We start from the raw sequence: 26,962 nt of genomic DNA on the forward strand, positions 1-26,962 counted from the left end.
TCAGACCAGTGGGGTGTGAAATGAATCGCAGAGCCAACATACTCTGCCCCTGCTGCACACACTTGAAATCACCGCAAGGCCATGTTTGTGGGCCCTGCGAGAGTGAGGGGAATAAAGGGGAGCGCAGAGGAAGGACACAGAAAAGGGGAAAGAGGAGGGATGAGAAAATGTCATGCACTGTGGTTTTCCAGCAGCATTAAAACCACCCTCAGTAAATGGAGCTTGTGTAAATATTCATGAAGGCTGGAACACTTCCTTGTGCACAGTGCTGTTTGGAGTAATTGTCGTTTTGTTTCAGTGATGCACTTTAGTTCGAGACCTTAAAGCTGCATAGCTGAAGAACACTGCCCACAGCAAACACAGCCCGACGAGCTCCAGGCTTGCTGCGCTTCAATTACTGTTGGCACTATTTATTCATCCAGAAATTTTCACCTCCAAACATTTGTCTAAATCACCTCCCACGATAAAGTATCTAATTATGCATATTCATCATCAACTTTAAATGATCCCTAACATTAATTCCAAACATATTCCATGATTTGCTCCAACCCAAATTCACATTGCGCTAGGATGCTTAAACCAAAGGCTAAGGATTGCAATAATCCATTCTCTCCTTAAACCTGATTTTAATTTGGGAATTAAAACCGCCTCATTTTGTAGTCTTTTTAAAGCCCTGGATTATGTACCTCAAAATGCAGAGGTGATGTGAACTGACTGATGATAAACTTTTTTTATCCAGTGGCGAAACACATGAGCACCAAGTCAAGAGGATTTGGGGTCAGAACGACAAAGAGAATACAGAGAAAATGGCAGCAAGAGCTCCATTAAAGGGTTTGTCAAGGAAATACGTTTAATGATAGAAGTAGTAGTTTCAATGTCAAACGAAGGCAACCAGAGAATGCAAAATAAAAATGGCGGAAATGCATTAAGAAGTGGCTCAATTCTGGAATGAGATGCATTTAAACAATGCAGGTCTGGAGCAGGTGGACTTTTTTTTATAGAAAAACAAAAGAAGTGCAGAAAAAAAAGCTGTTATCAACGACTCAGTTCTGAACTGAAATTATTCTTATTAAATATTAACACAAGCAGTTACAAGGATCCCTTTCACTTATGAGGGATTCATCTCTCCTAAGAAAAACAGCATGCTAGTGTCAGAGCATTGAGTCGCGCCTCAAAGACAATATCAAAAAGGAGATACTTGTTTGGAACTTAAGAAGCAAATATTATGAAACATTTCCTATAATAATTCGATCGAGTTAAACGCTGTTTTTGCAGCATTCGCGTGCCTCGTGTTTTAGATTCGTGATGCTCGCTCCTCTCCAGAAAGCCTTCAAGTTCCACAGATAATCAAGGAACGATTCCACTCAGGTGTGTTGGACCGAAAAGCGCGAGCGGCCTTTGGACCGACGCTATTATTACCGACAAGTATTATCCGATGCATATCGACATGAATCACATCAAACTTTCACAATCTCAAGTTGCAGCTGTCACGCGAAAAAAAAACAACTGTTCTGAGGCAAAGGGACCGCACCGGTCAACCGAGACGGCTTTCTGCTCCTCGATTGGCTGAACCCACCGCTGATCATCCGCGGCACCTCCCACAGACGCACAGCGGCAGCGCCGCTTTTCTTTTTTCCTCTTCTTCTTCTTCTTTTTTTTTTTTAAACCCACAATGATATTCAAGGCACTTGCGGCTCGCCTGCGACTGTAGAGAGGGGGCTGGGGGGAAAAGCACCCAGGAAAAGAGAGAACCTCACCTCCTCATACAACGAATGAGGTAGGTAGGGACCGGGAGGCTCAAGAAGCGAGAAGAGGCTGTGGAGTTAAAAGAGAGGCAGCAGCGGCGGCGGCGGCTCAAGAGCTCCAGCGAGGAGTGTCTAATTGCGTGCGCTTTATTAGAAAGTGTCTCAATTTGAAGAGATTCGACATGTCATCGTCCGGGAAAGACAACAGCGTTGCCCAGCACGCCAATTACGTGGGACCTTATCGTTTGGAGAAGACGCTCGGGAAAGGACAGACAGGTTAGTTGGGACAGCTTGCTGTCCGCATCCCCCTCCTGTCCCCCTCTTTAATTGCACAATTTGTTTTCAAGGCGCTCCGCAGCCGAGTTGAAATTTGGTGTGCGCAGGTGAAAGGTAACTGGATGCTTGAGTTACGAAACACCTGCCCAGTGCGACGCTGGTGCGTCTTGTCATTTTCAGCAGTGATCTGACATAATCATTGTTCACATAGTAGGACGAGGAAGGACTTGTGTCTGATGTTGCTCTACACGGGTTTTCCCTGTTTGTGCGTTGGCGTTGGATCGAATCTGCGTGTGGAACAGCGTCAAACAGACATGATGACAGTGCGATGGGCAGTGAAAATCAACTTTTCTGTTTAATGTGTGTGTGTGTGTGTGTGTGCGTGTTTGTTATCTGGGACGGCTCCTCCCGCTTGTTTGCGCACCCTTTGAGTGTTCCGTGATTGGAGCGCAACGCCGTTAATCCCGATTTGCCTGATACATTGATCTATTCTTAGTCCGCAGGCGCACAAGGAGAGCGAGAAAGAGAGAGGCAGGCGTTTCTCCTACAGGCAGCGACTGCAATTCTGAGCAGAACATCCCACATTTACACAACACGAGCTGCTTGCAGAGCCGCACCAGTCTACATTCAGACATCCTTTCGTGGGGATGTCAGTGTGGGCTTCCCGAATGAGAAGCGCATGCTTTCTGTCAAACCTGGACAGCAGTGACGGTGCATTTTTCTGAAGTTGCATATAGCACATGTGCTGTGCAGTAGTCAGAGGATGCCCTGGGAACAGGAGGCAGTGATGTTTCACGCTCTCCTGAGGAGATGCTTGTGTGTTTCAGTGCAGCCCTGGCGCTTGCGACTGGACAGCAAGAATGCCTTGAGCTCAAATAGATGCAGCAGAGCCATGTGAAAGGAGAGGCAGGTACAGTCCTGCCTGTGTGTGGGTGTGTGTGTGTGTGTGTGTGTGTGTGTGTGTGTGCAGGCAGAAAATAGCAGGACTGATTGCAGCTCCCTCTCTCAAAGCTCTCCTGCCTTTAAAATGAGGAGAGAGAGTTGGACTTTTCCTCTCCTCTGCATCCATCTATGGGTAGATTTTCCTCCCATCTGTTGTCTAAAATGGCTACAATAGGCGTTACTTTCCCCAGCTCAGTCCAGCTGGTCACGCTGAGTTGCCATGTGTGTAAATGTTTTTTTTTTTTTTGTGCACTCCTAAACGGTATGCTTTCTTCCAAATATTCTCCTGGTCTCTTAATTTACCTGGCCACCAACTTGCTGTTTAGCAATGGGTCTTAACTACTCTGTGGTCCTGTGGTTCTGTGTATGTTTGCTGTTATAAATAATGCCAAAGACATGCTTTCTTTCCAACATGACAATAAAATCACTGTCACCATACCTCAGTTCAGTAGAGAAAGTTTGATATGTAAAATTGCTCTACTGATATGCAGTGGAATCAGAGCTATGTAACATTAATCAAAATCTCTAGGGAATATTCTTTGTGCCTTGTTGAACCAATCCCATCAAAAAACGACCTCGTTTTAAATGCAAAGGAGGACTGAGCTAATATGACCTTTAGTCTTTTTTCCATGTTTTACTTGTTTGTATTAACATCAAGTAATAGTGAAATTGGCTTTATAGGCAGTAGAAATAATAGTTTCTGTTTTGTTTTAAAATCAAATTATTTTAGATCTGGTTATACATTTTCAAATAAAAAAAGTTAAGAATGCAAAAACACTGGTTGTGATACATTTCAGGCTGTATAGAAGTTGCTCTTTGTTTTTTTTTTGTTTCCATAAACGCGTCCCCCTCACTTTTATTTTGCTTGCAGGAGGAGCTTTTACTCAGACTCGTCTTGCTTTCTCATTGCCCACTGCAGCCTCCCTAATGGGTGTTTGTGCTAGTATCGAGCTGGTATCGTCTGCTTGGTACAGACGTTTAATTATGTGGTGTCACTGAGATCATCGTTTCTGTTCACGGGAGAGCCCGGGCCAACGCTGATGGATTTTTCATGCTCACTTCAGACGTCAGTTCCATGTGGGTGTAAGAATGCAAGCTACAGGTCAGCTAGACATGTTTGACTTCAACATATTAGAGTTTCGGGACACACGGTAAAATTCACTTTCATGTGGAACACATTTGATCGAGCTTTTCAGTAACATTTTTCTTTTCTCCTATGAACCAGCTGAAAACACAGCATTAGCCAAGTCTGCTTGTGCTTTGTTGGAAAAAATGATTTGGCCAATGGCATCCGAGTCTTTCTTCTTTCTTTCTGCTGTGGTTTTACCTATGCCAAATGTATTCAGATTAATGCTGGTGTGTAACATCCATTTGCCTGTTAACCATTTGTTAATCTGTCAGATCTTTTTCCCAGGCCTCCGTGAAAAGGGTTGGCCTGGCATCTATGAGTGCCCAATGGCTCTGGCTCGGTTGTGACTGGCAGCAGGGACTGTCCAGTGAGCTAAATCCCTTGTGAGGATTCCCGGGCCAGGGTCGGCTTGCGTTGACACAGGAGGGAAAGCGGAAGACATCTTCTTGATCTGGAGCGTCAACTCAGGAGTTGTGCAGGTCCTTTTTTCATTAAGTGATTAGAGCAGTCCTGAGTCACACACACTGCCACCATGGCAGTTCTGATTTGGATCCTGATCTAATCCCCCTACACAGCTGAAATCCGCACAGCTCTCTCTCAACATTCACGTGGCACAAAGGTTGCACAGGCTGTCTTCTCATAGCTTCACACATTATCACCACATACAACAGCGGATATTTACCATTGTTTCATTACAAATAAATGGATGGTATGAATTCCAGGATCTTCTCCCAAATGCTTGTCCTGCTAGTTTGAGCAAGTATTTTTTAAAGGGGAGACCGCCATTACCCTTTAATCTCTGCAGAGTGTTTGTATGACTCCTCCTTTGTCAGGTGTGCATTCAGCCCTGAAAAGGTCTGCAGATATGGAGTGTCTGCATGGCTGCCTGCTGATTGGCGCTTAAGCTATAGAAGAATAAGGCCTGTGTTTCTGTGGTTGATTGGTAGAACCTGATCAATACTGCATTTCTATTTGATGGACGTTGTGCAGGTTTTCTATTGTATGTGGCAAACATCAAAACATATTGCCTACTGGCATTCAAAGTGAACAGGGATGTTATCTTGACATGTGCTGCCAACCTAAACATTTTATTGACCTATCTGACCCAGTTCATTTAAGCTTTCCAGCTTAAATTGTACTCTGTGGTGCACGCCTCAAACCTGGAAGACATTTGGTAGTCCATAAAATAATCTGTGTAATTGTTTTGATAAATACATTTAAAACCCAGGATTTAATTATTGCTTAGCTTTGTGAGTTGAGCTGGTACAATGTATGATTATATAATAGAACAATTTCATGTTTATTATGTAACTTTGACCTGCTTTTTGTCATTCTTTGTGTTAGACTACTCTTAAAAAACATCTGAGACCTCTAATTTGTGAAAATAAGCTTTAGGAATTTTTCTCCAAATGTCCCAGAAAAGTAAGTGGAAAGATCTAATGGCATTGTTGTATAAAAACCCTATCACTTCACGCTAAACTTTATGAATCTGTGAGTTTGTGTAAAAGCTGACTAATTAGGACTGTTTTGGTGAAGGGCAAGAACTAGTTATTATGAAGTAGGTGGTCATAATTTAAAGATCTATTGGTAGGAGTGGAAGATTAAATTCGGCTCATATGAAAAGTCAATGTTATATCAGATGAGCTCAAATTTTAGCCATGCTTTTGGGGAAATTTTTGTTTAAGAACAAGGCGGAATGAATAGACACTAGATTATGTATTGCTGATTTTTGTGCTTCTTATGAATCTATAAAAAAATAGAGAAAATCTGAGAAAATAAATCTCAAAATTTGCAACATGCTGATGGTGGAGTGTCAGAGCAGGAATTTCTTAAAAAGATGGAGGCCAATTTGAAGGCATCAACTTGTAAAGTTATTTTTGAAAAGTACATTATTTTTATAATGACTGAAAGTAACATAGTTACTTGATTGTGCTTTGAAAGGGCACCGTCTGCCTGGAAAATGTTTAATACCATTAAGACTGGCTGAATAACTGCTTTGTTCAGTGTTAAACCCTGAGTTGCCATTACTTTGTTCCTGAGAGTTGTTTTACAGGGGAACAGAAGGCTTGTTATTTAAGAAAAACATTAAATGTTAATCCTTTGTGAAAAATTGTTCTAAACACAAATGCTGACTGGCTGAGAGGTGGGGTTGGATTAGGGGGATCTTTTTATACTTTTCATAAATCGATAGTAAAATCATTTCTGCTTCAGGGACTTTGAAATTTACCGTTTATTTGACAAAAAGCTTTTTGTGACATTGTTTTGGTTTTGATCGTTTTGTCTCTTAAGCACTCCTTGTTGGGGACTGAGGACTTTTTGTTTGGGGTTCTTTGTTACAAGGCACTTAAACCAGTATCCTGCTGTTCTTGTTGTCTTCATGTCAGAAGAAAGGCTTACCAAGTTGTAACTCTTTCTGTGGACTTCACTTGACTTAACTCTTATACCTTTGGGGTCTGCTCGTGAATTTTTTTGTATATTGGTGTAGAAAAACCTCTGACTTTTTCTTGGTCTGTTTCATTAATGCAAACAGGTGGATACATTCATTTGAGTCTTTATATCTGATAAATTGTGCAGCATTTCTAAAACTGTTACAGCAGTATGGTAGGTTAGATAAACTGCTGCTCTCAAAGATTTCCTCTCAGTTGCAGGAAATTCACACTCGGCACAGGGTATTCCTCATGATGGCAAGGGAGAAGGAAACATTTAGTTTATGCTGTCAATAAAAAGTTACTCGGCAAATCTACAGTGAAGTATTGCATTTCAGTCTACATGCTTGTGTGTTGCCAATGACATGTGGCTGTGCTCATGCTCTCGTTGACCCAGAGATTTTGCGCTGTTTAAGATAATTGTGAAACAGGTGCTACTCTAACTTGGGGGAGGAGGAGTGGAGAACTAAAGATCTGCAATGATGGGCCTGTGTTGTTCGTGGGCTTGTTCAAACATTCAGGTCAGAGAAGCCCTGACCCAAAGGCTGTTCCATGTTACTCCCAGCTGGGTTGCTCACTGTGTTAGCAGTCTGGATCAGAGCTGCAGAGCAGGAAGCCAAGCCAGCATGGTCTCAGCTGTTATACTGTCTGGTTAGAGCCAGAGCTCGACTCCCTCAGCCCTGAAATGCATCCTAAATGGTGGGATGCTGGTGTGCCTGTGTGTTAGCTACATATGCTGTGTATTTCTTCTGTGTTTTGAGCGCTGTATAACAGGATTTACAGCATTGAACTCTCCTTTTGGGACTAATTATGTATTATTGAACATAATTTTTTGAACTTTTGTTAACTCCTGTGTGTAAAGATTTGCACACAGTTATTGTCATTTTCAGAGGCTGGTCATTGCCAAACTGTACTTTATCAAAATCAAATCTGGATTCTCATGTCAAATTTTGCTGTTTGGGTCTTCTGCTGAAGGTTATGTAAGTAGGGTTGTCTCCCTCATCCTGCATGCTCCATCTCTTTCTCAGTCCCGTTTCCTCTGGCCAGTCCAGATTCATACAGGAATTCAGTCATGTGGTAAATCAGACAAGACCTCTGTGGAATTGCATCGATTGGAGGAATGTATGTAGCCAATGATTTTGAGAGATTAATGATGAGGAAAGAGGTGGTGAATGGGGGAGGAGCGAGGCGGGGCAAAGGGAGGGAAATGGAGTGGGAATAGAGGCGAGAAAAGCCTTGAAGTCCTGAGCATTTTGACTCTGGAGGTTATTAATTAAGGAAACGTATTGATCATCATCTTCATGACTCTCTGCTTCTCCTTGATTTTTCATCTTTATAGTAGGTGGGGGGTCGAGAGCTCAATCTTTAGATGGGAGGTCAGTGAATAGAAACATCTCAGTGGGTGATCCTGGATGTGTGTTTAGGGGTTTTTGTTGTATTTTTATGTTTTTTGGACAGACTCCATCACTTCCTATTTGATTCTTAATCTAGCCCAGCACACCCAGTGTCTTTTCTGCAATGTTGTGTAGCATGGAGAACAAGGTTAGGACATCAGAGTGCTATGGTCCATTTCCCCCATGTCATAGTGAAACACGCCACACTTGCACACTCCACTTCATCCATTTTGCCATCTGTCAAGGTTCCCACTTCTGTTTGACTCCTGATTTCTGTAATGTGATTTATTTTTCGTGCGTTACTTAGAATTTCACACAACTTGTTTTCTAGAGTGTAAAGAAGGGAATGCGAGCAGAAAAACACAATTTTGTTTTTCATGCTGCTGCAAATTCTCATCACGGTTAAGTAAATGTATTTTAGCTGTTGCTTCACAGTTTTTTTTTTCTTGTTTTTTGCTGACAGCTATTCAGCCAGTCAAGCTGAATGTGTTTGGCATTTAAGACCTATAGCATAGAGTATTAAATGTCTGTTGCATGTACACAGCAGTAGGCTTAATCAGACTGTCTCTCTCCTCTTTCACCCAGTTGAGATTAACCCTTGCTTAGCCACTTGTCTGGCACAGGCTGTGAGAATGCTGGGTTGGTTGCCTGGTTGTCATGGTTTCCCTGCTTCTTGATGGTTCCCAGTCTTCCCTCCTGAAGGAAGAAAGGAGGTACTCCCTCCTGCTCTCACTACTGTCAAATCACAGCGTCTCTATCTGTGGCTCAATTTTTGTCCACCCTTCAGGTTTTTGTCTGAAGGGTGGACATACAAGGTTGAATCATAGCAATCTTGGGTGCCTAAAGCTTTGCATTTATTCAAATTGCAGGATTTATCTTATAATAATAGATGATCATATGACCAAATGAGTGTAGCTGTTTTCACATGCACGCTGCATGTGTACACATGCCTATGTCGGCTGTGTGTACTCAGACATACGGTGGTGGATCAGACCGGCTTGCCCTGCTCTGTGCTCTGTGTTGTGTTCTCATTTAAATCTGGGAGATTAGCACATGTGGAGAGCCTCAGAGTTAGTTGCCATCAGCTCAGCTAGCCTTGGCAGGCTTTCCTCAGAAATGGGGAGACGTGACGGGCGGGGGTTCTTTATGAGTCTCCCCACCACTCCAGCACTGCCTGTGCCTCTGAACTGTACCTTATCCTTCATCAGAGATGTGAGTGGGCTGGTGACCTTGACTTTGGTGCAGTTTTCTGCCATTTCTTATTCATGTAAGTCACATGGGCATCTTTGTAATTTGTTGGGGATTAATAAAAAAAATAACAAAAAAAAAAATCGTCCAACATTGTAAGGCTCAGCCTCTAATTTGGAATATTTTTATAATTATAATCTTTTAAAATTTTTTACAAAGATAACTTCTTTACGACTGTGGGTGATAAGACTATGTAAAGAGTATTTCAGGGGCAGAGTCCTATTGGTACATTCCTAAGTAGAAATTATACAGTGGTAAGGCATTCAATATTCATATACAACTGTAAAACAAAAATGATCTAGCTGCTTTTATTTAAAACAAAAAGTCAGCAATTATTCCTGGCACTGCTAAAATTCAACTTAATAACTATGGATATTATATTTTCACATTTGATTATTTTTTTCTTATTTTTAGGTTTCTGAACCACTTTAAATTTCAGCTGAGAGACTCTATCAGCAGTGTATCATAATTCAGTCAAGATTTGGTCTTTGTTTTTCTAAATATGGTAATCTTAATGCCGCCATGTGAAAAGATTGATTTCTTTTCACAATAGTAAACCTCAAAATGTTGTTAAATCTTTATTTACTAGAGTTCTCTAATTTCAGTTTGAAGTTTTGAAGTAACTTCAAACTGACCAAATGCGGCCCAGATAAAAAAAAAGTGACACCTTTTTAATTTACTGATAGTAGAACGGTTTAAATCAGCTGCAACTTGAGAGCTGCTTCATTTCTCGCTTCAAAATGAGGATTTCAAACATTAATACTGAATGGTGTCAAATCTACTAGTAGTATTTACATTTATATCTGTTAAAAATAAATACACAGCTGATTTTATTTTTTACTCTGTGAAATAATGCTGGGCTGGCAAGAAATATGGTGAAATATTAATATCACCCTGAGTTGGTTGTGTTGTTGCTTATCACTTTCCAGCTCATCCACGTTAAGATGTTTGAATGCATAGGTATTAATACAAGCTTATTGGCTTAGCCTACTACCTTCTGGTGGCATTATTTTCCCACTATATATATATATCTATGGGGAGTTCAGCGCTCTATAAACAAGGTTCAAGAGTAAGAGATGCTTCAAAGTGCCGGTGTTTGTAAGCTCGGATGTGCTGTGTGTAGAAGCTGTAATTAGCTAAGGCATTACTATTATTAAATCTTTTGAGCTGGGTTACATCTGATGCCTTCATGCGTAATTTGTTCTGTATTTTTAACATTCTGCAGGCTGTATGCTTTTGTGTTTTACAGATTATTAATTCAATTAAAAACTTTTTAGGTCATGTTGTTATTTCAGACCATACTTTTGAATGTTAAGTCAGGTGAGTTATGATGCCTGTGTGCATATGGGTGAATATGCATATGGAATAACTTTAAATTGCACGAACCGGTGAACCAGCAACTCCCTTTGGGCTGTTTTCTCGGAAAACATACATTAATGAAATTGTGAGTTCATTTAATGAATACAGCGCATGGCAGATGGCTGGGACTAGGTAATTGTGATGCTTTCAAAGTTTTCAGTGGCAACTTGAACTTGTCTTGGCTCTTTTTGTGGATTAAAAAAAATAAACATTGCCCTTTGCTTAAAACACCTCAGAAATTAGGCATGTGCTTATGTGGAAATTGGGAGTATTTTGGTTTTTGTAGAGTAACAGTGAAAGGTTTTTATAAGTAGTTGAGAGCTAATATTGAAAACCACCACAGACAACCTAGCTTATAGTTAATGAAGCAGCAAAGTGGCAAATAAAAATAAATGTCTTAAGCCACTTGATCAGAAAAAGGGTAAGTGCTTTGAGCATGCTGCCAAGTCCCATCTGCTGTCATGTCCATGTATTGTAATAACTGGAAATGACATTTTGATTCTGCAAGTCCAGAGTGCTTTTTCATTCATTTGTTTTTTAAATGCATCCAGCACAATCTCCTATTTGGGTTTATATTTGACTGGCTGAGAGTCTACCAACCAGCACGTAACTTTCACTCTGTCCTCTGATGTCACATCAGCTACAAGGAGACAGACTAAACTAGAAAATTCTGTGCAATGAGAAATGAGCATTTTTGTTTTCTGCTAAAAAGCCCAAGAAATTTGGATTTACTAAATATAGCATTTGACTACTGGATATCAGAGTCTGTAATGAAGGCTTTAGAGAAGTGGTAATAATTTATCAATTCAATAACTCTGTGGCCTTTACCAATACAGCAACATTATTATTTTTGTTGTTTAATTTAGTAAAGCATCTGAAATTGCTGAAGTAAAGGATGTTCAAATTATAATTTTTTTCCCTCACATGATCATAATTTTTTTTTTCAAAATGCATTTTTGGGTGCTTTGCTTTGTGTATGTGACTGAGTGTCAATGTTTAAGTCTGTGCTGCATGTTGTTAAACAGGCTCTCAGCAGAAACAAAAGGCTGTATTTGAGAGCTGCACCTCTTGAGACACAAGCAAACAGTGAAAACAGAAACAGTGAGCGGGGGCAACCGCAACGAAGAAGTGTTTCTGAGGGAAGACAAATAAGTCACAGAAGTAAGGCAACTCTCAGGGTCATTGCGTCCTATTACTACTAATCAAAGCCAGCATACCCAGCTCTGTTGATTCACAGTCACACATTATGCACATACCGACACACACGCACGCACACGCACGCAGACATGAATGTGCTGTCTGTGTCTGACTGCAGAGCTCATACATCGCCACTGGAGGAGATTCAGCCATGGCAGGAAGAATTGCTCCGGGCAGCTCTGCAAGCTTGACACACACTCATACACACACTGACACATAACTCCTCATGCCTTGCGGGACATTTGGAAAAATCGTCAAACCTTTCCTCACTTACCTGTTATTAACAGTACATTGTGAGTTTTTTTTTGTTTGTTTTAATTACCTTTAATTCTGTATGAGTTGCATGCATTTGTAAACTTGTCTTGTCAGTGCCTCCATATGAGTGGCAATATCAGCACAGTGACCTGCTTTTATGAGGTATGGATTGTACTGTGCTCCATTTCTGAACGTGTTATTTTGGTTGGTCAGCTGTCTGCTCCCGCTGCTGTTTTGACGCATTATAATTCTCATGAGCTTAAATTAGTACTCGTCCATTTGGCTATGCATCTTCGCAGATCTGTTGAGCACTGCATGAGTCATGCATGACGGTGATCATTATGGCTTTCAGTCTGTGTGACATGTTTGACTGGCTGCTTTGCTGGAGTTACAGTAGCAGGTTCGCTGCTTTATCAATGGGTCTAACAAAACAGGTTTACCAGTACTTTCAACTCATGAGAGAAGATGATGGATGCTTGCCCTGGATCTTCGTCAGGGCAAACAGTGTTTGCATATTGTTGTATGAGATCTAGTAATATTTGGTCATTGTTTTGTTACATTCATTTTGTATAGTGAGTTGGAGTTGGGGTGCTCCTACTGCTCATAATTTTTTTACATGTCCAAAAATCCATGATTTTTAGATAATCTAGTTATGAAATTGTGTATGTTGGTGTTAAAGATGCGAAAAGGCTAAGCTTGTGTACCATATATTCCACCGTAATTGAAATGGAAGGCATGTAGTAGTGTGATGGGACTGTATTTTAGATACAGTCCCAAGTAACTTTCCCAATCTCTGAAGGAAAATATTGTCATTTCAATCTCTATAGATCTGATGCTATAATAGCTTTTTAGTGCTCTTTTTAATTATGTTTAGAGGATATAGATATCCTCTAATATATTTAAGTTGTACCACTTTGCAAAGCACCCATATTGAAACATGAATGTGGCAGCATTTAATTAATATGTTTTTCAGTGAATGAATGAAATTGATTAAATAACTTCCTTTCTATAAAGAATTTAAACTGATTACTGCAGGTTTTAATGGAAAATTATAGCGTACATCTCGTTCCAAATGAACTTAGATTGAAGTCGAACCATTTCTTTCAAATTTCCATTAAGCTCTTCTCTCTCACGCCTTGCTTCTGCCTTCATTCTTGACCCCTTTCTCCCTCTCCTCTATCGTTTCCTCTCTTTGTCCCTAATAGAGGTATTCCCCTGCAGCCCCCAGACCTCGTACTGCTATTCTGCTCAGGTAAGGCTCATTTCATGCTGCATGATTAGATCTCACTGGAAGCAATTCAGGGCCGGATAAGCCAGAGTGCTGTGGGCTGCCGTCCTAGCTGAAGGAATTCAATTAAATCTTTACATATACTCCTGCTGCAGTATCTTCCTGTCATTCTGCACATGCACACAAAATGCCCATAAATGTCATCACACTCACTACTAATAAGTAGTGAGAATGACTAAAGTGTGGAAAAATGTATGCACTAAAGTACATATTAATTTGACCTCTTTATCTATAGCTAATCATGTTTTCATGTAAAATCACTGAATAGTGAACAATTTTCATTATTGCCTCCTCCTCTTTTGCTATCTTAATATTTCATTTTTACATTTTAATACGGCAAACATAGCACATATAATGAAAGAGCTATACTTTGTGTTGCGGCATGGGCTAACACTGGTAATTGCTTGGAAATATTGCTTTGAGCAGAACATATCATCATATTTTAACAAACTACAAGGGAGTACAGTAATTGTAATTGGACAATGATTTAAATGTGCGCATAATTTTACTGTCTAACATTTTATTATCAGTAATTAAGGTTCTCTGGGGTTTTTTTAAGACTCAGAACATATGCTAAGAGTTTATGGTGCCATAAGCAGTTAGTATGTTTGTCACTTTAATGAGGCAATGGACAGGAAATGTCATGCCTTATTTATGTGCATAAATAAGTTAAATGGGAAATATAGACATTACTAAAATAATTTATTCGTTTTTTATGATTTTTTTTGTTGATAGTTTAATTTAGGACTTGTGCACAGCATGGAAGTAAAAATATGCCATAACACAAATGAAAGAGAGGAAAAACATTTAGCTATTTTTAAAATATGCAGATTTTGATATTGGTAGTGACAGGACTAGAGTGTGACAAAGTTCTCATATAGTATCCTATTATATGGCATGAGATATAGATGAGTAGATATTTTTTTCTATTTTAGGTACCAGGAAATATGAACAGTAAAATTAAAGGTTTACACAGATTTAATGAATGTCTTGTATGCTATAAGTAGGAACACATTAGGTGTTATTAAGAAGAGTGTTTGATGCCTGTAAGCTTACAAGTGTTTCTGTAAGACTGGCATGTGACCTGAATTTATTACCAAGACACTTCCAGTGAAAAATCTCAACCTCTTATTTTCATGCCTTAATGAGGCTTTATGAAATATTCAAATCTTTACCTGGGGGAGCTCATTGTACCTGTGAATTTGTCTTCCTACACATGCCCTGCTCTTTATTCTGTCTTCACACCCCTGAGCAGGTATTTGCATTTTTTTTGATCGCTCTTTTAGGGTAGACGGATGCAACAAGACAAAAGACAGATGCTGCCAGACATTACCGAGCACATGCAGAGAGGTGAAATTCATGTCTGTATACATGATTTGGTTTTCCAAAATTTACTGCGTTAGCTGAAAGGGTGCAGTCTTGATCATGCTGATTAAGACCCTCAAGACATGTGATTGTTGGCTAGGAGTATGTTGGCTTTACTCTGGGTTTTTCTCTTTTAGGTTCCTGCTTTCGCTATCTCTGTCTTTGACTGTCTTTCCATGCACAAGCACAAGTCTGGCAGACCTCTTAATTGAAAGGCACGTCACTTAACTTTAAACATGCTATAAAAAGGGAGCTGCATGTGGATATCATCTGCTGAAGAGAGCGTTGGAGGTATCAATTGACTGTTATCTGGTGGAGTATTGGCTCTAATGGTGTGGGAGAATGATGGGGAGGCCCAAATGTATTGTGAGGGCCTGATGGAAACATCTGGCAGGATCTCCTGTCAGACTGAACTTCAACCACCACCTCTGGCATAGCTTTTAACAAATCCTGTAAAAGGCACGGGACATAGAGTCTGAGTGGGCCATGTTCCCTGGCTCCATTGTGGAGGCGGCTTGCTGGAGCTCTGGCCACAAAGTTATCGGGAATATCAATACCGTTTATGCTGAGAATGTGTGTTGCTGACCTCAATTCGGGCTGTAGTGGGTCAATGGGCAGAATACTACAGTGACCACCTCATTTTCATCAGCATGTCTTCCATTGAAGACATGCTGACATGTCTTCACTGGAAGACATGCCAATATCTGGTCCTCATGTTGCCAAGGTGCTTTAAAAAAGCTTCTGGGTGGCAAAACCATGGGGATGGATGAGATTTGCCCAGAGTTCTTAAGGCTCTGAATTTTGTGGGGATGTGTTAGTTGATTATGTGGACCTTGGAAGCACTTCCTATGAATTGGCATAGCAGGGTGGTGATCCCGATATTTAAAAAAGGGTATCACGGAGTGTGTTGCAACTGCAGTGAGATCATACATCTCAGTCTCCTTTGTTAGATCTATTCAGGGTTTCTATAGAGGAAGGTTTGCTGGATAGTCAAATGTCAGATTCAGAAAGATCAGTGTGGTTTTCGTCCATGTTGTGAAACACCGGTCTGGCTCTACATGCTCAGCAGGATCCTGGAGGGTGCATGGGAGTTCAACCAACCAGTCTACATATGTTTTGTGGACTTCAGGAAGGTGCTTGACCACATTCCTCAAGAAGTTCTGTGGGGGGTTACTTTGGGTACTAGGCCCATTGACGTTGATTCCTGAATGACCACTGAAAGAGCTTGGTCTGCATCATTGGCAGGAAGTCAGGCTCATTTCCAGTTAGAGTTGGACTCTTCCAAGAAAAAAATTGTGACCAATTCTTTCAGGACATAATTTCTTGGCACAGTCCAGATGTTGAGGATATATGATGGGGTTGGGATGATGTCTAAGCTTGTTGCAGTTGATGTGGTCCTACTGGCTTCATCAGCTCATAATCTCCAGCCTTTGCTACACCAGTTTGCAGCAGAGTGTGAAGCGGACATGATCAGGATCAGTGTCTCCAAATTTGAGACCACAGTCTTGAGCTGGAATAAGGTAGAGTACCTTTTCCGCATCAGGAAGGGAGTCCTATCCCAAAATTAAGTTTTAATGGAGGAGGAGATTGATAGGTGGATGAGCAGTGATATAGGCACTGTACCGATCAAATATAATGAAGAGAGAGCTAAGCCAATAGCAGAGGCTCTTGGCTTAGCCAGTTGATTTATGTTCCTACCCTCTTCTATGGTCACAAGCTTTGAATAGTGACCCAAACAATAAAATTGCAGATACAAGTGGGCAAAAAGAGTTTTCTCATTTGAACGTCTTGAGATTCCCCTAGAGCAGCCGGCCAAGTGGCTGGGGAAAGGGATGTCTCTGCCTTTCTGCTTGGGCTGCTGACCATGTAAAACAACCTTAGATAAGTGGAAGAAAATAAACAGATCAATTACGAGACCAAAACATTCACGAAGCTCTCCATTGCCTTCTCTTTAAAGCACATGTAATAGATTGCTGGTGGTACTTCAAATCAGTACTGTAAAAAGTTTTTACCAAACACGCCACATACGCCACATATTTTATTTTTTTGTCTTAAGGACATCGACAGCATCCCACTCTAGTCTTTGGACATTTGGAGAAGACCCTCTCTACTGCCCTCTTCCTCTTCGAAGATCACTTCAACGAGGTTCTCTTGTTGAATTATATTGTCGCAGTTTGTGCGGCATGTATGAGGAGGGCTTTCTATAAGGCCACAGAGGTGAAAGAGAAGCACAAAGAGCTCACTGGAACCCTCTCTGGAGGCTTAGAAATGTGTCCAGACTACAGAGAGCTTCATTAAGTAAGTCCCAGGACTCACATCGAGCTTATTCCGGTTCACACAGAGACTCTTCGCTTGATATGACCCCTTACACACATGCTGATCCCTCAAGAATTTAAGATTGATTGGTAGAAGAGAGTTTAGAGAGCCCTCTTTATTTGTTCAAACATAGGCAAGTCTGAACATGCTTATTGTTATTGTTCTCTCTGTGGGGGGGCTTCTTTATGTTTATTGGACAATGCAAATGAATGGTGCTCCTTCCAAAATAGCTTCTGGCATGTTACATTTTTAATGTTTCTTAAATAGGTTTTAAATGCATTTTATCAATTGAAAAGGAGGCTTGTATTCGCTGTTTTTCAGTCAGTGTTGTGCGTAGTTTTTCATTAAAAAGTCAAATTAAACACAATTGGCTTCTGGAGGTTGTTTTTTTTCCCTCTGCAACTCTTTGAGTAAAAGTGTAAGATGTACAGACCTGCATATATCGAAGACAATATGCGGCACAATGTGAACTTGGCCAGAAGAGCAATATAGCAAAGATGAAATTGAAGCAATGGAAATGGAATGGAAACAATGCCAATTAAGGACATACATTAAATCACATTACATGTCCTAGTATTGTATCTAAAAATGTGTAAATATTTGCTGAAAATAACTATGAACTGATGATGGAGAGCTTTCGTGAGTGCTTGGTCATGTGCCATTTTTGTCCCGAGTTTTAATCTGAGGCTTTGATAGATTAAAGCCTCTTTTGTGTTGTGCAAACTAAAGCTTTGTACTCAGGCTAAACCCTGTATGAAAGCATGACTCAGCAATGACATATATCAGACATTAAAGTTCAGACGTCTATAGCCTCCGCATGTGGTATGTGCACTCATACCAACTGAGCCATTCAGGACCCTAATGAAATAAATTTCAGTACCGTTTTCTTGAATCTGACATTTTGCAGTGGTTTAAAACGCACATCGCGTCAATGTTTACAGCTCTGATTAGAGTAACAGGTAATTAAAAAAGAGGGCAAACATTTTAAGTTTACATTGTTACTTTTAGTAAACTTTACAAAACCAACACTTCCTTTTGAATGCAGTGAAATAAAATCGACCTTTTAAGCCTGTTTTTGTTCTCTGTGCAGATGTCTGCTGCCAACTCGACCCAATACGGCTTTGGAAGCCTTGCAAAACGAAAACAGGATGATTGATTTAAAATTTGACTGTTCAACACGCAACCACAAAGCTTAAGGCCTTGTTCGACAAAATCAGGTAGATCAACAGGTATTGTGGAGTTTCAGCTGCAAATAATAGATAATTCAGTGTCCCTTTAGACTATACATTGCATAAAAACACACTCATACCAGATGGTTTGTTTTGAATGGGTGCCTTTGCACGTGTACAGCAGCGATGGATTGTGAGTGTGATTAATCTCTTTGGGCCTGAGGTGCTGGGGTCAGGGTGGAGGTGCCTGTGGAGCTAATGACAGTGATTAAGATTGGGGTTGGAGGGGGCTTAACCTTCAACAGGTTCTTCTCCTCAACACGCTGTCATCTAACCAGACCAGTAACCTTAGCGGAGATGATGAGTGCAGAACAATACTGAGAAGAACCAATTTAAGTCTTTCATTTGGGAAAGACTTAAATTGGTCTTTCCCAAATTAAGTTATTCATTTTTAGTTAAGTCAGAATAACTGACTTAACTAACATCAAGTCAGTTATTTTGGGGTCAGAATAACTAACATCAAGAGTTTAAGTCTGCACTGCTAAGGAAACTATTGCTTAGTGTTTTTCTTAGAGCTTAGTGCTCTAAGAAACACTGTAACCACGTTAAGCCCAGGTGTGTGTGCGCGTGTGTGTGCGCGTGCGCACATTAGGGTTTTGAAGGTTTGGAAGGACTCTGTAATGGGATCCTGCAGCACTATTGAAGGATAGTGCTCATTATTTTTTAAACTTGGAAATCAGTTATTCAAAGAGTTGAATCTTTTTCTATTTGCAGAAGTATTATGTGACTGATTGTCTCATTTAGCTCAGCTGTACTTTGTGGGATTTGCTGGATTGGCCTTAGTCTTTTTTATCCTTATTTAAATAAATCTTGGGTAAATTGAAAGCTTTTTGTCATATTTTATGTGTATAGGATTTTAAAAGGCATAATCCCTAAAAACCTAACAGAAGATGGTGTTCAGTGATGGGAAAGGCAACGCTTGTCTTTGTTTTGTTTTACAAAAGAAATACTTTTGAACATTAGTCTTATGGATGAGTGATTAATCCAATTTTAAAAGCACAAGCAATGGTCCACATTTACATTGGTACAGGCACTTAGTGAAACAAGTTAATTAAGTCAAGCCACATTACTCTATGATTATGTTATTTGGACATGTAATGGCCTGAAAAATGCCTGACTGCACACAGATTTCCAATCAAACATGCCACAAATGACATATAAAAACCACTTGCAGCTTTGCATTCATTTGAGCTCCTTCAAATTTCCACAAGCTTTGCAGTGTTAGTTAAAGCTATATCCTTCTGAGCCCCAATAACAAGTAACTGAGTGAAGACTTCTTTTTTTTAATCAGGGAGATTTTATCTGCTCCCCTTGGCTTTACTTTTTATGTCAACTTCTTTCTAACACCCCTCCCCCTCCTTTCGTTTTCCCTCAGCTTTCAATCTTCACTGCCTTTCAAATTTTCCCTTCCTGTCCTCAAACCCCCTCACCATTTTCCCCGTGGCATTCAGCGTCACCCTGCCATTTCTTTCCTCCTCCGTCTCTCTGTATTACCCTTTTTCAGCCTAATGGGATCATCGGTGAGCATGTTTCCTTTTCTAGCTTTGGCCTCTAGTATATCCTCGCTTATTGCACTGAAGTTAATGAAATAGGGAGGAAGAATGACCCTCTTCATCTTTTCTTGAGCAGTTTCCTCCTTATCCTCCCCAGCCAGTCTCCTCCATTTCTAAAATATGATTCTTGAAAACTTTATTTCTTTCTTCTGACCTTGTGTCTTTAGTAGGTGCCATAGGTCCCTTCAAATATTTTCTGTGTACGGCTGTAACCTGTCTCGGACATCTAATCCTATTCTTTACATACCGCGAACAAGATTCTAAATGCATTTCCTCCCTTTTGCTAACTTTATCTACTTAAATTCATCCTACATATGTTTTCAACTACATGCATGTAAGATCGCACACTGCCTGCCCAGTCTTCTGACCGTCTTGATGCTCTATTTGCTCTTTTTGTTTCCTCTCTCAGGTAATATTAAGCTTTTTATTGGTGCCCATTCTTTATACATAGGTTGTAAAGAACAGAGTGCAAAGAGGTCTATATTTCTGTGTGCGAATATGGCTGTCGTGTGAGACGTGTCAGAAAAGCCCTGGATACGTTACCAATACAGAAAGGTTTGTTGGTGTGTTTTACATTGTGGGTGTGCGTGCGTGAGCATTTACTGTGTGGCTGCTGATTTCTCATTATAATATGCAAATGTTGCTTGGAGCTTTGCTTATGTGTCAAAAGTAAAACTCATTCGTGCATAAAACATGATGTCATGAAGACACTTTAACGCTGAATAGACGTACCATCCCCCCTAACCCCCTTCCACACACACACACACAAACACACACACAAACTCCAAAGCGGGGAACCTGGAATGGTGCACCTGGTGAGTTCAGACAGCATGTCAATGCAACTGGTTATGATCGAGTCTGTAGATATAAAGTCAGACCCCCAGCTGCTTGTGTGCAGTCACTCTACTGTGACCGAACCCATCTTCAGATTATCTGGATTTCTATAGAGCAATGATCGTTTTCAATAATTAAAACACTTCATACTACTGAGATTGGAAGTTGAATCTCTTTATACATCTCCTGCTCAAAACTCCTATGTATTAAATGCACATATTTTTTCGTTGATACCTGGCTACCCTCATTGGCGGACACACCAGTGAGCATGGTGAAAATCAGCATGGTTCTGATTTTCACCATGTTAACTGATGAGAATATTTATATGTATATGACCATGCAGATAAAAAAAGTGGCACACGTTGTTCTACTCCAAACACTTTATCTCCATGCCCCTGCTGCCTTTTTAGAAAAAAAGCTTGTTTTTAAAATACATATGTATAACCAATGTACTGATTAATGTAAAAGAAATGTAATTATAGTGCTTTTTCCCCCCCTTCATATTTATTTTACCTATCAATATTATATTTTTTTCAAAAGTATTTGTTTTTCTGAACTTTTTTTTCTTGTTTTGTCCAACTTTATTGTTTAACATAATCAAAGAATCATTAAAAAATAAAGAAAAAGGAAAATACAGTTTTTAAATGAGGATTAAACCTGGCCCTAAATGTAATAAGTTGTGTTGCCCTTTGGGGTAATAAGTGTTAGTGATAACTAGCAGTGAGCCTCTTACATTTGTGTGACTAAAATGTGCCCCAGTCTTCCTGACAAAATTTGCTTTCAATTAGGCTACAATGGACATTTTTTTAAAACATTTTTTTTTTTTACTATAAACAACATGCTTAAAGAGATGCAACAGCAATTGAGCGAAAGTCCAGACTGTATGAAGTATTTGCTTCATACAGAATGTCTGGACTCATTACTTCCTGGAGGAGTGGGTCTGTTGAGTTTTTAAATTTTACCCAATTGGTAACTCTTGGCCATGACCTGTGTAATACACCAGTTCAACGCAATGAAGCTTACCGGACATTTACTGTGCTGCCCGTATAACCTTTGTGTCTTGACTGTCAGCCCCAGAAATCAACACAAACATGTTTTATAGATAAGGTCTTCTTTTTCTGAAACCACCACAATTCACTTTTATCTCAATGGGACACAGAATATTTTCCTTAAACTCATCCAGATATGGTTTTAGAAAAAGATTGATATTGAAAATGCCCATATTGGGCCATATTTTTCATTTTGCTAGTTTGGTGATGATAGGCCCTGGATAAATTGTAGTTGGCTTTCCAGAAGCACTTACCTGTAGTTAAATCATGTTTTTAATGAGGAGATGCTGCATTTTCCTCATACATTAATTGGATAGGACTTTTCACCCAAAGAAATGAAATCATTTTAAAACTCCTGTTTTATGTTTACTCGAGTTATTCTTTTCTGATTAAAAATGTTTTAAGCTATCCATCCATGAAGCACACTTATCCTCTGGGAAGTTGTTAGGGTTGCTGGTGCTTATCTCCAGTTGTTTTAAGCTAAACCTTTAAAATGTTTTAGTATAACAAAAAAGAAAAACAGAAGAACTCTCTTGGGGGTAAAGATTTCACAATTGAGTGTTTTTCAAAAACCTGTAGCCAGAAAGTTTGAAATTTAGCAAGTCCCAGTATTGCTAAAATGCTTTTGACTGGAGAAAACCAGGCAGAATTCTCCCTCTTTTTTTGTTTTGTCTTCCCATCAAAGCTGTGCTATTCCAAGTGGTTCAATCGTCTTTAATATTTCTGCAGTCAATTATTTCCTGCTTTCCTGACAAGAAGTCTCAACACAAAAAGGAAACTCTTAACTAAAACTTGGATGACTAATAATTTTTAGGTTAACGAGGAGAATAGAAGCTCTGGGAAAAGACTTCACAGCTTGTAGCAGGATAGATTTCCTATAGGAAATATATTAGATACCCTGTCATGCAGCCAGGTATCAGAATCTGCCATTTTTCTATTGATCTGGTTTGATTTGTTCCAAGCAGAATTTTTGGTACAATTCTGCTAGTACCAAAAAGCAGAATTAAAGGGATAAAAGCATTTATCCATTTAATGTTTTCATCCATTAAATGGATAAAAACAAACATCATTCACTATTTTTAGTCTATGAGCACATTATTCAGAAAAATGTGCTTTGATTCACTTTTTCAGTTGAATAAAAATATATTAAAGATGAGGGACATGTGCTTGGTTGCATATATAAGGATAATCTTGTAATTCCTTAATTTCCTGTAGGATTTGATATGCAACATACACTGCATTTCAGATTTTTTCCCTTTATTTTCTTTTTTGCAGTTAAGAAAACTGAATCTCAATTGGTCAATTTCTGACCAATTGAGATTGGTCAGACCTTTAAAATAAAACAGGAAATTGATATAAGCCGGAAAAATCCAGATTGGTGCATTTCTAAAGGAGATGGAGTCATGCTGCAAGGATTAAATTGCTCTCTGGCCAAGTGAGATTATCAACTTCCCCCCTTGATTGCTATGAAAACACAAGCAGATTAAGCACACACAGATACACACATTTGCTCATGCACACCACCTACACCTCGTGCATGCTCATAAATACACTGTGTAATGGATTAGGTCTTGTTGCTAGCACACAGACCAAGGTGGAGCAGATGGCTTGTCTTTGTGCTATTATGTAAGTTGACAGAAACGCTGTGCACCCAAACAGTGTATGTTACCATCCCATATGTAGTGCTGAGACAACCTTCTATGATTTCCTGTAGAATGCAATATGTTCTGCAAAGTTTCACCATCAAAACTGCAACGAATTCTTTAAAAAATTCTGATTTAGACCAAAAGAAGAATATAGAAGGAGCAAGACAGATGGAGCATCAGGTAGAATGGGTTACTGGCAGAGCGCCAAAAGGTTTGGTGTAGTGCCAGTTACACAGGCTCACATACACATGCAAATTTGATGCACACAAAACACAGGACGCTTGGTGAAACCTGCCTATGTGTGATAGGGTCAATAGGAGGGTCAAAGTGCCAACGGGGGCCTGACTGATGTGACCGTAGCAATCAGTGTCGAAGGGTGCTGGACTAGCGGGACAAGTCTGAGGCTTTGTGTGTGTTTGTGTATCTTTGTGCTGCTGGTCATGGCACGACTTGAGTGTGTTGGAAAGTCAGATGGAGTCTGTCCCTCAGAGTATTCGCTGACAAGCTGACATTGAGAAAGTCTGTATGGTACAATATGGGGTGGTTGTAGGGCAAGAAACCCATTAACTGTGCCTTCTCTGAAACAGATGTACAAGGACATCTGATGGCTCTTACAGAAAATACACAAAGGTTTTGGGAGATCAGTGAATCATGAATTAATGCAGTGCAAGTTGTAATCTTAAAAATGCAGTCTTGGTTCCTCTGCTGCTTCTAAAACAAACAAACAAACAAAAAAAAAACTGACAATTTACCAGGCTTTTACTTGAGATGCCAAAAACATAGCTGATCATGCAAATACAATTCTTGAAGATTCTACATTCGAGGCTCATCTGATTTCATCACTATAGTATTTTAAGAAGTTCATTATATTAGATTTTACATGCTACCACTTCCCCTGTTTCACACAGTTTGTCTGTCATTATGTATGTGTCTAATAATTAGTTATTAATTTTGTCCTGAGCATTATTGCTTCCTGGAGTAAATGTAAGCATACATTGTTTAACTCGTGCACTTATATTTTGGCCCTATGAACTGGCTGGCAGTCTGTCCAGGAAGTGTCCCACCTGTTGCCCTTTGACTGACTGAAATGTGCAAATCTGGTTGTAAAACAAGTCCCTTCTATTTAAAAATAGAATGTATTTTTCTGACACTATAAAAAAAGGAAGTTTGTTCTAGTAATTTTTAGACATTTTTACCTTAGCTCAATGTAATGGATCCTTAACAGGCTTTCAAAACAATGTAGTGGTGTAATTTGACATTTCATTGGCCATTAGGTGAGAACCTACCCTTCAGCATCTATTTACCTTCATAGCAAAATGAGGTACTGTTTTTGTTTTGTTCTTGAATGAGTCGAGCAAGAGATGTGAGTAGAAGATTGTAATGCCTACCTGACATCTAAATATTCCAGTTTGATAACTGAAAGACTTTTCAAGGGCAAAGAGAAATCTAAAAGTCTATTAAATATCACCAGCCCTAATAGTCTTATTGTTGGCACCACAATCTCTCCTTCCATATTTGCAAGATTGAAGCGTCCTTAGCTGAATCTCCAGTTGTGCCGAAATATTTCATGACATGTATTCTGTAGTATATTTAAAATCGTCCTTTCCATGATCACTTATCTATATTGTTATAAGAACTTATTCCCTCATAAAATTCTCAGTTGAATTCCCTTGTTCTCCCTTTGTCTTGCTTTTTCTTTTGTGTGCGTGTCATTATAAGCAGCAAGTAAGTTAAGAGTCTAATAAACTCTGCATCCTGGCTGTCTGTTGCCTCAATAAAACTGCAGACAGCATAGGAATCTAATTAGCTGCAGTAATTCAATGGATTTCATTATACATTAAATATATTACAGAAGCAAACTGTTGGAAATTATTTGACCACACCCACTTGATCTGGATGACTTTATACTCATTTAAATATTTTCACAAACATAACACAAAGGAACTAAAGCCACTCTCCAGTTCATTCCTTTAGAAATGTGTCATTGAGACACAAAAAAACACCTAGAACTCCATATTTTAATAATTCACACAACAAAAATATACCCTAATATACATTAAAATATGGTGGAACACACACAAATACTGAACCATCAATAGGTGAGGGTCATCTGTATTCAGCTACAATAATGTGAAATGTATTTGGAGGATTATTATTTTCTTTTTATTTTTATTTACAAACCAAAAACATTTTTCCAGATCAAGTATGGCGGTGGAAGTGTCACGCTAAGGTACATCTGGATAGTGCTGCACTAATTAAGGCAAATAAAGAGGTTTTCATAAGCCAGCTGATTGAAACTTTGGTGGAAATTGGATGCGCCAACAGGACAATATTCATTTCAAATTGAGGCTTTAATCGGTGCTTGTGTTGGTTATTGTGAAAAGACGGAGAGAAGTGGGGGTGTCGTCAAACCTCAGCTGTGAGTTTGAGTGAGACCAGTCATTGTCCTTCATACACCTGTCTTCCACAAATACTCGCATACTACAGACACAAGCACATCAGAGCTTCCTCTGTGACATAGAGATAATGGTGTAGCATCCCCTCGTTTTCTCTGAGAGCAGTCATTACTGTCATCACTGTTCCTCTGAATCACTTACTGTCAGAGCATACACTCTCATACACATTTTTTATGTTCTCTACCATCACAACCTGTGCTCCTATATATATTTTTTTCCTGTGCACTTCTCCTGATGTTAGTGAATCCCTGACACATCCCCCACTTTCCTCATTTGGCCCCCCATGGTGCTCTGTCAGTCTGGAGGCGACAAGGACCTAGATACATTTGCCTTTCTAAGAAGGCATCCTTTCATTTCTTCCCCCTTCACCTACATGTGTGTATGTCTTTTTTGGGTGTGTTACAGGAAAAAGCTGTTGAGGTATGCAAGGTTTAAAAGCTGACCGTATCAATCAAGAGTACTCTAAACAGACTTTACGTTCCATAATAATTCCACAAATTGACTACAAAAAACAAAGGCAGACAAATAATCTTGTTACACCTACAAAAATTGGTCAATCAAAAATGATGAGAGAAAACACAAACATTGAGTTAACAAAAATATACAATAATAAAATCATGACTGTTTTGTTTGCCACCCGTTTTTTGTACGTCTTTAAAAGTGATTTGCCATTGTATGTCTTGAAATTAACCTTTTTATTTTCCTTTTATACTTGTTTAATTTCTAAATGCAGTTCAGATCAATATGTGTGTTTAACTCTACTAGAAAATATTTAGTTCTATTAAATGGTATAATTTTAATGCATACTGTTTATTATTTTATTTAGGATCATAGGTATCTGATCCATTTATTGAATGTTGTATACATTGTAATACATGAGTAACTTTATGTTTTAATAATTTAACCCAAAAAAGTGAATTGTGGAAACAAAACAAAAAAACAAACAAACTTTGGTTTGTCAGTGTAATGTTTTATCTTGAATAAATGGGTTGAACAAAAAGATTAAAGTACAAAAAGACAGTGCATCCAGATTCATCAGCCCTCTCCCTTCACTTCAGGAAGGATTTCTGTTTAATACATCACTGACAGAGTAAGGTTCAGCTAGAGTTAAATGCTTTGATCAGCATGCTAATTGCACCGTAGGCATGACCTCAGTGTGTGCGTAAACCAGGGCTTCTGAATTGGTGGATGCTGGAGAAGATTTCAGTTGTGCAGACTGAGCTGCTCACCTCTTTAAGGTTGGCCGGGAAGCGCG

The 26,962-nt window shown here is 39.4% G+C and overlaps 1 protein-coding gene across 7 annotated transcripts in view; it reads left to right on the forward strand.

The window, feature by feature from the left end:
- Positions 1-1,646: 1,646 nt before the first annotated feature.
- The window catches only part of LOC129358198 (serine/threonine-protein kinase BRSK2), a 176,985-nt gene continuing 151,669 nt past the window's right edge, over positions 1,647-26,962 (forward strand). For 3 of the 7 annotated variants that reach the window (XM_055027088.1, XM_055027096.1, XM_055027109.1), the window contains exon 1: positions 1,647-2,021. In XM_055027088.1, the coding sequence (XP_054883063.1) occupies positions 1,928-2,021 (94 nt within the window). In that variant the 5' untranslated portion in view covers positions 1,647-1,927. Of the gene's footprint in view, positions 2,022-4,475; positions 4,572-26,962 lie in introns of those variants that run through there. The other 4 variants (XM_055027102.1, XM_055027124.1, XM_055027133.1 and 1 more) reach the window with 2 other exon arrangements.

This window comes from Poeciliopsis prolifica, unplaced genomic scaffold, assembly GCF_027474105.1.
Source record: "Poeciliopsis prolifica strain line A6 unplaced genomic scaffold, Auburn_PproV2 SCAFFOLD001, whole genome shotgun sequence".
In the NCBI taxonomy this organism is placed as follows: Eukaryota; Metazoa; Chordata; class Actinopteri; order Cyprinodontiformes; family Poeciliidae; genus Poeciliopsis; species Poeciliopsis prolifica.